Here is an 11,753-nt window from a genome sequence, read left to right as displayed (position 1 = left end):
TTTTGAGATTGTTATTTTGTTATTGAGAAATTCCTTCCATATAAATATCGTTCATTGAATCCATTGGAATTTGTGGTAAAGACTGATCAAGAGAAAGAAGAAAGACAACTGGTAAATCCCATCATTACCGAACTGTTATTTATTATCCTTGAGAGGTATGTAACGCATATTTCGCCTACAATGTGAGTTAAGCATTAAATTCTGGAACCTTATAAAGCATAGATCGGAGAATTTATGAACGGATGAAATTCATCATAGCCTTTTGCACAGGATCGGATTCTCAAAACAATAAAAAATGGACCCGCGTTTTGAAGTGGGATTATGTTTTGATTTTCCCCGAAAACCAGTCCCCCGAAAACACTTTCCCCGAATGGAACAGTTCCCCGAAAATAATTTCCCCGAATGTACCATTTTCCCGAATCTGCAAATCTTCGCTGGTTAACTACTTGTTCCGAACAATACCACAATAAACATATTAATGTGTGTCGAATAAAGACAATAGGTCAAGCTCCAGAAATCGGTGTAATCGGTGTAATCCTATTTCAGGAGGTTTTGACCTTTACATGTAGTTTTAACGAAAGTCAAACGGTCAAACTATTGTCTTTATTCAACACACATTGATTTCTTCGAGCTCCATACAATTTTAGGTTCACCCTATAAGGAGTCGCCATGTGACTAATACTATATTTTCTTTGAATTTGACGAATGATATATTTTCTTTGTTTGTATGGAGTTTTTTTAACGTTCGCACCTATCCAACACACACACACACACACACATTGCATGCAATTAGCTCCATGGATCATACCAAATTATACGTCAAATAATGAACTATGATTCAAAGAAGGCAAGCCATTTAAAAATGGCCAAAAACTACCAACATTTTAAAAATATCTACTTTTAAACCGCTACATCTCAAAAACGGTGCCACTTAGAAAAACATTACGTGAGTTCTTTTTTGCTATAAATTTGGTGTACTTTCATTATATAAAGTCAAAAAAGTAATTGGACCAAGTTTTGTATATTTTTCTAAAAACATCATAACTTCTTTGTCCATAATTTCTCCATCTTAACCTATAGCGCAATAGATGGCATTTTTTGTCCCTTTTTTGAGAAAAATTGTTTTTAAGATTTTATTTGGAATTAAAAAAAGTTGGGTAATTTTTTTAGAGTGCGTTTTTTTTTTCAAATACTCTCATCTATTACCTGCAATATTGCCGAAGACACCAAACCGATCGGACAAACAGTTTTCGAGTAAAAATTTCCTGAAGGTAAGCTTGATATTTTTCTATATACCATTTTCAAAAATAAGGCTGTATTCAAAATGGCAATATGAAGACGCAAAATGGCATTGTCGGTCATAGACGAGTGCACGGATGGATTTGAGTTCACTCACTCGATAAAAAGTGACACAACAGCGGGCCCTGTTTACTAAAAATGAACACATATGTGTTCATTTTTAGTAAACAGGGCCCCGCTGTTGTGTCACTTTTTGTCGAGTGAGTTAACTCAAATCAGACCCCCTTCACTCGTTGGAATTTATAGAGACAGATAACAGCCAAGGGGGGGAGGGTGGCTGTCAAATACGAACAATCGTCGCCTACCTCGCATAACTGGGATAACTGGTTCCAAACGTAAACAAGCCATAAGCAACCTACAGCGTTTGTTTACGTTTGGAACCAGTTTCATACAAGAATGATCAGTAGGCTGATTTGACAGCACGTCCCCCCCCCCCCCCAGATAACAGCGCCTATAGGTCTTTGACGATACAACGTTGAACTGCAGCGTTGGAAGAAAACACGCACACCATCATCTATACATGTACGAACCCACACCACTGAGCGGAGGGTACAGCGCAAATCAAAAAACGAAGCGGTGTCATCACTCACCGTCATCACACAGCTTCGGCAGCTTTAGTTTACGATTTAATTCGCCGTCATTGAAAAATACCTTCTTTATAAAATAGAAAAATAATCATTATTCCAACGTAATTTTTGAATAGCCAATGCACAGTGGTCCAGAATGCAGATTTAGGTGGAATGATATGTTTTGAGCCTGAAACTGAAACTTTAGACTAAAAGTTTCTTCTACAAAGTTGTTCCTTATAGTTAGGCCCTCATTTTTATGACAATGAAGTCTAGGGTGGTTCCTATTATCATTAAAATCAAAAATCTAACTTTTTTGTTTGAATAAATTAAGGTATACATTCTTGGGCAAAGTTATAGCTGAGCTAATTTCAAGCAACTTTGTTGAATATAACTTTTTTGTATCTCTTAAATTGGCCGATTTAGAGCTATTTTCTGGAATTGAGTTAGGGTGGCTCTTAAAAAAAAACAGTTTTTTTGCTCTAGTTTTCTTATTTCGAATTTCTCAGCAAAGATGTCTTCAAATAACTTTTAGATCTTAAGAAGGCGCAAAACTTTTCCAATGTTTCTGCAAATTTTCAACCAAATAAAAAAAATACAAAAATAAATCGATTTGCGAATTCGTAGAGAATTGCTCTTTAATAAAGTATTCCAATAATAACGCCTTCTTTTAATTTTATAATATACTAGCTAAATTTGCCCGGACTTGCTTGGGATTCAATATTAGCTTGATTTTATGCGCCAATTAATAAAAAAAGCATTCAATATTGTACGTAGCCCCCTCCCCCTCCTATCTGAGGGGCTACCCCCTATGACCTCCACATGCCAAATTTGGTTCCATTTACTTGATTATTTCTTTTTTATTCAGAAATTCCGCGGAGACGAACCAGCGTTCGGCTGAAAGTATCCTTAATAAAGATAACTAACTATGCAGACATTTCTGTTTCATTTGTATGGGAGCCCATCCTTACAGAGGGGAAGGGGTCTCGAACCATCATAAGAACCTTTCCCTGGTCCAAAAACCCCTGCATACAAATTTTCACACCGATCGGCTCAGTGTTTCCAAGTCTATAAGGGTCAGACAGACTGATAAACAGACAGACAGACAGACAGAAATTCATTTATATATATATATATAGATTCATAAGAATGTTTTTAAACATTATTCATAAGGTAAGCGGGCCCCGAGTCATTCTCCACAATAACGACCATGCTTGGCATGCACAGTTGTACACACCAACTGCTCATTTGGTGATAACTTTTCACTCAGATGTTGAAATTTATTTTTCTTTAATTCTTTACTTTAATTCCGAGATGTGTAGTGAGCATTTCTCACCTCATTTTTACAACTCAAAAACAAATACAGTTTACTACTAGCATTAAAATCTACTTTTTTTTTACATATCTATAACAAGGTTACACTCTATTCTATATAGAACTATGTTCCGTCAACGGTGTGCAAAGTTATTAGCAAATGAGCAGTTCGTTACCAAAACTGTGTATGCCAAGCATGATAAAGACCAACAAACCGACATGAATAACCATCATTCCGCGCATCTTTTCCTCCATCTGATTCTAGCCAAACAATAATGGTATGTGAGAGGAAAACAAAACTAAAGTTAAACTGCCAATTGCTTCAAATGCCTGAGATACTATTTATTCAAATAATATGAATCGATATTTGTGATAACAATAGACTAATAACTAGCTTTTTGCTATGTGGTAACTAACAACTTTGTTTTTCGAAATAATCTATTCAATGAAATGCTGTCCAGCATCCATCATATATATTTCAGCACCGCGTTGCGGGCTGGTAGCAAAAACTATGTCGTCCAGATTCTTCCCTTCAGCCTGCGTCAGGTTCGCGTAATAGGCTTTCTTCAAGTAGTTTATATATTGCACACTTTGGTTGACTCCGTCGCAAAGAGCGACAACGCAGCCTCCCCATCTGTATTGGTAGAATTTGGGTAGTCATAATCACATTATATAGGTAGCAATTTACCTACCCTGCTCCTGTTAATCTAGCGCCTACGTTCAGTGTATCAGAAATCTGAACCAATTTGTCCAGATTTGGGTGCGAGCATTCGTACATCGTTTTTAGGCTCTCGTGGGATTGCCTCATTAGTTGCTTCATCAAATGTACCGCATCAGCAGACTGCTGCTTTGCCACTTCAACAAAGGTGTTAACACGTATAGTCTCTAAAAATGAAAACATCGTTGCGATATTAAAATATTCCGCATTTTCATATATTTTTTAAACCTTGAAACACATGTAGCGCTCGTTGGCGTAACTTAAAGATTTGGGCATCTCGTGTATTTGGAGTGAGTAAGTTTTCAACAAAATCAGTCGAATCTATTTCAAATATATTCAACAACTCTTCTCTTGTATATGCCATTTGAGTCAGATAGCTGCTGGTAAGATTTTCCATTTCTTCCAAAGAATAGTTAAGCACCTTCTGAAGGTCGGCAAACCGAAAAATTTCTCGCCAGTTTATCTGCATTTTCTTTGCTAAAAATCTGTCAAATGATCAATGAATTTGCCTAGAAGGAACATGATTGCAGATTTTTATTACCTGCAACCTAGTCGACACTCTACAACCCGCTGGTTAAAATCAGATGTAGCTGCTTTATTGGCCTCTGTCAAACTGTTTGCAATCACAAATACAGCATTCCCCGGAAGATTAATCGGCGTTGCTTTCAATGGGTTCCATTCAATAAATTGCGCACATCCCTGTTTGGCAAGGTAGGCGATAGCTTGATCCATTCCGCCTCCTTGTGTTCCAATGTATCGTTCGCAATCTGCAGAAACCGTTGCTAATGTCTGCTTATTCAGCGGAATCTAGAAGATAATTATAGCAGAAGAAGCAGGCTTATAGTTTCAATCATGATATGTATTTTTGGTTTTGACAATACGTTATGTATGTAAGCTGATCCAAGAACGGAGGCGCTCACGACCGCGCTTGAGCTTGATAAACCAGATGCCGGTGGAATGTTACCCGATAGAACTACCATCATTCCTTTAGGATGGGAAGGTTTTGCAAATTCAAGGATACCTTTCACACCGCATAGGAAGTACTTGTACCATTCGGGGCCTGTTGAGTTGGGTAAATCAATACTGGGGATGAAAAATATATGTTAATTCTTAATAGTTATTACCCAGATATTGGTACACAAAACTTACGTGAACGTGTTGATGTTGCATTTAAAAGACTTGTATTTTGGATCTACATTTTTCAAATGAACCAAATTATCCTCCGATGGCGCAACAGCTAAAATAATAGTTTGCTCGATTGCCATTGGCAGAACCGGGTAGCCGCAGTAATCTACATGTTCTCCGATAATGTTGACTCTGTAAATATCAGGTTTTATCAATGTGTTTTATTTGTTTCACTTAATACTTGAGCAAATTCGGTTTTTAATATATTCTGATGTTGGGCATTAGATAATTATATCTCTGATATAGATTCATTTAACTATTTCAGAACGCCTGGAAATTCAGACCAGGTCGAGGCCGCTTTTATGTGTAAAGATCGCGTTATCAATTGGATAATAATACAGTATTATTTTACCAGAAAATAGCAAATTAATTCACTAAACTGATTTGGACGCTTGAGAGCACAATAATGCAAACCCTGTGCTTTGATCAGAGAGCGTATTAATTGTACTGTATTGTGTATCGTTGTGCCAGGTTTGTCGTGGCACATTTCGAGTATGAGAAGGTGATTGCAGTTTGCTCAAAAGTGCCTGAGTAAAATGCAAGTACTTTCGATGATTACCCAAATTAGCGATAGTGAAGCTGTATATCCATATTCTCGTTTATGTCCGGGCGTGTTTGCCACACAGAAATCTTTTTATTTGATTTTATGTGGGGATAGGTTTCGGGTGTGGACGGGCATATGGGTGATAATGTGAAGTTTACGTTAGGATAAAGTTGAAACATTCAGTGTTCACTCGGCTGTCGACATTGTTCTTCATCAGCCTCATTGTTCTTCATCAGCAGTTCTTTCGGTCGATGCCTCAGTGAATGCCGAGTGAGTATGTCGACGAAATCTAATTCAAGAGACACATGTGAAAAGGGCAATAAACCTTTGTAGGCCCTCTTCTCGCCAACCGAGGGTCGCCCACGCAAACTAATAACATCATCGGGAAGGGAAAAGCTTCCCTTATCCGGTGATGTTGATGGTTTGCGTAGGTGTCATATGGGTGGCGAGAAAAGGGCATAAAAAGGTTTGTTTACAAAAAGCTTGTATGCCCTTTTCACATGTTGTTCTTGAATTCTGCATTTCAACACCTTTGCCTCTCCTTTCTCTCATCCTTCACCTATGATTCCCGCCAAAGGTTCTGAGCTAGGCTCTGAGCCACACTCAGATTTTTTTTCACTTGGATATTAAATGAAAACATGCATAGATTTTTTTTTTCATCTAGTTTTTCACGTTTTTCATATGTAGATCGGTTCAAAAGATTTAATTTAAATCCACATATAGCTCTAATAGGTAGTATAGGCCTTTTGAAGTGACTTTCACTTTATTTTCATGTAGCATCTAAGTGAAAATTATTCAAAGCAAAAATATCTTTACCCAATCCACTAGAAAGAAATATAGATTTTATGGTACTTTCTAAGTGAATTTTATTGTATTTTCACTTGAATTTTAGTAAATTTCTTCGTAGCATGCACATTGTTGTTAGGTGTTCTAAAATTGTTTTTCAAAACCATAAAAATAACTGTAAACCAGATTTGATGTCAAAGATATTTGTTTATTTATTTTATTGTTTATTTTTATATTTTAATACTAATGGCTTCCGATAACTCGCCCACTACAGCCCTTTGAATAATATATTTTCCATCTTCTGTAGTCAAGACTCAAGAGTAACTCGTCGTCAAGAGTAGTGTATCAGGAGGTATCTGCCGCTACCACTAATTGGGATTCCACGGCACCTGCTTGGATGTCTTGTTTTTGTTTAGATAAACTGAAACTACGTACCTTCATTGAAATTGAATTCAAACTCGTCGATTCCACGATCTATTGAAGATATTATTAATAAATTATGCATCGTGTCGAAAAGAAAACAACTTACTTGTCAGAAAATCAAGTAATTCCAATAGAATTTGCAAATCCAGCAGCAGCTCGTCAGCAATGCACTCGCCATGTTAGATTTTGTTTGTGTCATCACCACTTAGAAATTTTCACACTATAAATCCATGTAGAATCTAAGTGAATTTATGTTACATGAATATTACTTGAAATTTATCTTAATTGTTTTTAAGTTTCAAAGCTTATTACATTGCATTTAATATGGTTTGTAATGAATGTTATTAACGTCATGTGCATGTCCGATTATTTTCAATATGTGAAGGTTACGTATTATTTTTCTAGTGAAATTTACGTGACAAATTTTTTGAGTGCAGGACTGCTCGAGCCTCCATGACTCTAAAGTTTGTTTACATTCATGTTTCGCCAAAGTATGTTTTACTGTAATAGAAAACTCAGCTGAGTGACAAAAACTATGCTGGATTTTATACTTTCAACATTGAGCCTGTTGGTTTTAGTCTTTAAGCTTAAATTGATAATGTGTTATGAAAAAGAATGGATCATTTTTATGAGATTACAATGCTTGACGATGGATAAGAACAGTAACTGCAATTATTGCTTCTAAAGGCTCAAACGTAATGTGGGCGGAAGCGGAACGGAAACGGAAAGTTTGACAGTTGTCACAAATGCCATCAATATGCCTAACCGAAGTCGATTTGATTCTAATTAGTTTTCAATCCGGCAAGTAGACTTACTCTTCTTCTTCTTCTTTTCACCCTTTAGTGGCAAGTCCACTGTTGACGGACTACACTGCCAAGTTATGTCAAGTCGTGAAGTTTTTATTGGGCATCATTCGCCTCTTTCTCTGTTTTGACGTAAACGGTTTGTACCGTTTTTACAGGGTTTATTATGGTTGACAGTGCACCAATCATATGGACTGGTGTTTGTTTATGAATTTAGATTGAAAAAAACCCTCATACGCTGTGTATCAAATTTGAATTTTGTTTATTTTAATGAATTTTGCTATTTCTCGGTATGTATTTGTTCCGGCGTTCTCAAGCAAGTCATCAGTGTTATCGTTAGCAAGCAAGCAGTTGAATTTATATCTATTTTCAATGTATTTAGTGCAAATAAAAAGGACGTGGTTGATATCTTCCTTGACCCCACATTCGTCACAATTTTCATTACTTATGAGTTTCCATTGGTAAAGTTTTTCTTTCGTCATCGTGTGAAATGTCCTTAGTCTTCCTATGTTAATGATTTCGTGTGTTTCCAGGCCTATGTTGTAAAACCAGGGCTTAAGTGTAGGGATTGGATAAATTTTAAAGTGGCGAAGACCCTTGTCTTTAGACAATTCTGTGTATAGAGAAATCCATTCATTTAGTGATTCTCCTTTAGCTAAATTAAATGCGTCTGTTAGTGGTATTTTGGAATAAATCGCATTTGTGCTAGTACAGCCTTTTTTCGAAAGATTATCAGCTTTTTCATTTCCGATTATGCCCTTGTGTCCTGGAATCCATTGGAGGGATATTTGTTTCGTAGAGTTTTTTAGTTTGTTAGACTTACTCAGATCGGGCTTTTCCGCTGCCGCTGCCGTTCCGCTTCCGCTGTCATTGCGCTTGGGCCTTAAATGTTGGGCTACCGTTTGACAGTTTACACTGGCTCCCAAGTGATGCACAATGAGTGAGTCCGCAGCGATGTGCGGTATAAGATGTGAGGAGAAGGGAAGCTGGTGCAATGACATTTATATAAGGTCTGGGCCAACAGGCAGCTTGCTGGTGTTAGAAGCAAAAATGTTGTAAACATTGCTGAACATCTCCGAACAGATAGAAATACGTCACTGCCAACATACTGAGAACAGATAGAAATATGTCACTGCCAACAGCTGTTTCGTGTAAAAAGATAAACACTGCAATAAAATACGAACACCACTAAACATTTGCACATTTCACTAACACCAATAAGTCCTTTGGCCCAGACCTTATATAAACGCCATTGAAGCTGGTGGACTCTTTCGTTCTCGCGTCTTCTTATGCAGCAACAGACGTGACGTCACGTCTGCTGTTGCATAAGAACACCGTCAGAATGAAAGAGTCCACTAGTTTCCTTTCTCCTCACCTCTTATACCGCACATCGAGTCCGCAGTACTCAGGTTGTACCTACCTAATAATTTAAACTAGTTAATTTGATAACCTAACTAACCGTCCCAAAATTTAAAATGTCTTCCATGTTTATGAAGACAAGTCCTTGCATCTGACATCTCAGGCAGCCAGCAATAACCGAATGTTACCACCTGTTGTAAAGTATGTCCTTCTATCTCTCATATTATAATCTATTATGGTATATTCACATCTGAGCATGCATTAGCGGCGCCGAGCAAAATTTGCGTTGGTATGAGAGATAACTAGTACTTCTCTCCCTCTCGTACCTTCGCAAAATCTCGCCCTGCATGTGAAATATCGGAACGGAATCCACCTTTATTTAATCAACCATATTATCGTTTACGTTCGAAAAGTATTTAACATACAAAACCTTTTTTTATACTAATTCTCAATCATCCATATTCTCGTTTTCGTTCGAATCGTATTTTCCAAAAAAAAAAAAAAATTGTTTTTGTATGGAAAATACAGTTTGAACGAAAACAAGAATAAAGGTGAATATCTTAGACTTTGTACTCACCTTCCACTGCAACGCACAAAAAAAGCCGGATTTCGGTTGAATGCGCTTATGAAGTGAGCTTTCAGCTGAGACACCCGACTACTATCCGGAATTGTTTCTAGCACATGTACGAAGGTGTCGTCTGTGTTGTCCATTCTTGACGTGGATTTCGAGCAGCAAAGAGAAATGAAAACGTAAACAAAATTATCGACGAATAATGAATTCTCTCAGCGGCTTGTATTTTTCTGCTTCTATCAAAACGCTCCGCACAACCGGCCAACGCAAACAACACTAAATTGAGTTTAAATGCTGCCTCGAGAACGAGCTAGTTAAATTCTTATCATTGCACCGAGACATTCGAGACACAATAACACAATAAAAAAACTCTGATAACACCGTCAGTCCATACCAGCTGGCTTCAAGTGCGAACTCTAGCACAGTGTTTTATCAACTGGTTTTCCTGGTGATGTGCTAGCTACTGCTATTATTTATCCACTGACTAAAGGAGAGATGAGCGTGCCATGTAGGAGTATAGGGGAGCGCGGCTTGCGTTGTTACATCGTTATATTTTATTAAAATTTAGCTAAATCCTATTATATTATATTATTATGTAACACTTTTTGTTTTGTTAATAAGCTCCCATATTCTTGTTTTCGTTCGAACCGCTCGAAGCATACAACAATCTTTTTTATGGTTCGAACTAGTAATCCTATATAGTATTACTAGTTCGAACAGTTCAAACGAAAACAGGATATGGGTGTAGATTTTTTGCTATTCAAGTAAAAATCGACCAACAAGAAATTAGTTTATGCTGACGTCACGGGTAGAGCAGCAAAAGATAGGCCGTCGCCAGAAAGTATAGGTAAGTTTAAAGATATCAGCTAGTCCGAATAAAAATGTATCATACAAAAAAAAAAGGACCCTATTTTCACAATTCATCAATATCTATTGTAGCTGTCATACATTTTATTGTCACGAACAGTTAAACTACAATAGAACTTATTGTTTTGCACATTAGAAACTATTGTAAATAAGACTTTTACAAAAGAAAAGAGTGCCCGAATAAAAAAAAAAACCATACAAAAACAATAGAACCTATTGTTACAATACAATAAAACCTATTGTAGCAACACAAAATGTTATTGTCAAAAACAATAAAAAGAACTTATTTTTTTCCTTGGTTTGTTTTCCGTCGATCTTGTTTTCCGTGCTGAGCACCAATGCTACCGACGCCAGGGAGGCAGCTCCCGAGGCAGCTCCCGAGGCAGCTCCCACACCTGGACCCTACCTTTCGACCCATCAACTCATGAACCGGGGACCAACGGCTTAACTTCCCTTCCGAAGGAAGACATGATCAGAGATGTTATGCCTCAGAACATCCCGGTGGCGCCGATTGGGATTGAACCCAGACTGCTGGGGTGAGAGGTAATCACGCTTACCACTACACCACCGGCGCCGCTAATAAAACTTATTGTTATGTACAATCTAATCTATTGTACATGACATTTACAATATAAGGGGTTTTTAGTTACCGTTACTATACCTAAAATCTTTTTTTTTCTCGATCAAATTTGCTCTTATTATTTTTTTTATTGTTCAATATTATTTTGATAACTTAAAATTTATTGTTAACCTCTTTGGTGACTATTTGATCATTTTACCAATACAATACAATAACGATAGGGTTAATTTTCAACAATAAAATCTATTGATATTTTATTGTAATTTGATGGTTATTTTTATCCGCTTATTTATAACAAAAAAACATTTTTGGTCTCATAACAATAGAAATGTCGAATTTTTTGATAACATAGTATGTATTGTAATCCTACTGTGGTGATAATTATGATCATCAAATGACAAATTTTGTCCAATACAATACAACTGCAATTGGGTTAATTGTGAATAACAGAATGTTTTATATTTTATTGTCATTGTATAGTAATTTTTAATCGGCCTGGGCTATATTCCGTTCGTTAGATGCTACGCCAGTTCAAATGAATAAACATTAGTGGTAGGAAATAGCATGTAAATGTTAATGGTAAAAAATGTATTGATACAATTTGTTAATCGTAAAAAATGCTATAAATGTTAGTGGTAAAAAATGTAGAAAATATAAAGGTTATTGTTCGGTTCAGTCCATAATCATCCCAAACGCCATCACCAACATAAAATATATATAATATTTGCATCAGCCTTA

General features: G+C 36.6%; 1 protein-coding gene across 1 annotated transcript; it reads right to left on the bottom strand.

Moving 5' to 3' along the window:
* Positions 1-3,500: 3,500 nt before the first annotated feature.
* Galk (N-acetylgalactosamine kinase) lies at positions 3,501-9,979 on the bottom strand. Its single transcript, XM_065225881.1, has 7 exons — positions 9,575-9,979; positions 5,047-5,214; positions 4,779-4,980; positions 4,439-4,704; positions 4,126-4,382; positions 3,872-4,064; positions 3,501-3,813 (listed from the first exon to the last, which is right to left on the bottom strand). Exons 1-7 carry the CDS (start codon positions 9,706-9,708, stop codon positions 3,618-3,620), a joined length of 1,416 nt encoding a protein of 471 aa, XP_065081953.1. The 5' UTR covers positions 9,709-9,979; the 3' UTR covers positions 3,501-3,617.
* Between the last annotated feature and the right edge of the window lie 1,774 nt (positions 9,980-11,753).

This window comes from Ochlerotatus camptorhynchus, unplaced genomic scaffold (assembly GCF_037179485.1).
Source record: "Ochlerotatus camptorhynchus isolate MF236.1 unplaced genomic scaffold, CSIRO-AGI_Acam_v1.1 ptg000240l, whole genome shotgun sequence".
NCBI lineage: Eukaryota > Metazoa > Arthropoda > Insecta > Diptera > Culicidae > Ochlerotatus > Ochlerotatus camptorhynchus.
Note: the sequence above shows the minus strand (reverse complement) of the source record. Positions and strands in the feature narration are given on the sequence as shown.

Coding starts and splice junctions, on each gene's coding strand:
- Galk (XM_065225881.1), bottom strand. CDS start 9,708: ATGGACAACACAGACGACACCTTCGTACATGTGCTAGAAACAATTCCG. Junction 4,705..4,778: donor GATCAGCTTACATACATAAC/GTATTGTCAAAA, acceptor ATTATCTTCTAG/ATTCCGCTGAATAAGCAGAC. Junction 4,065..4,125: donor AGCGCTACATGTGTTTCAAG/GTTTAAAAAATA, acceptor TTTCATTTTTAG/AGACTATACGTGTTAACACC.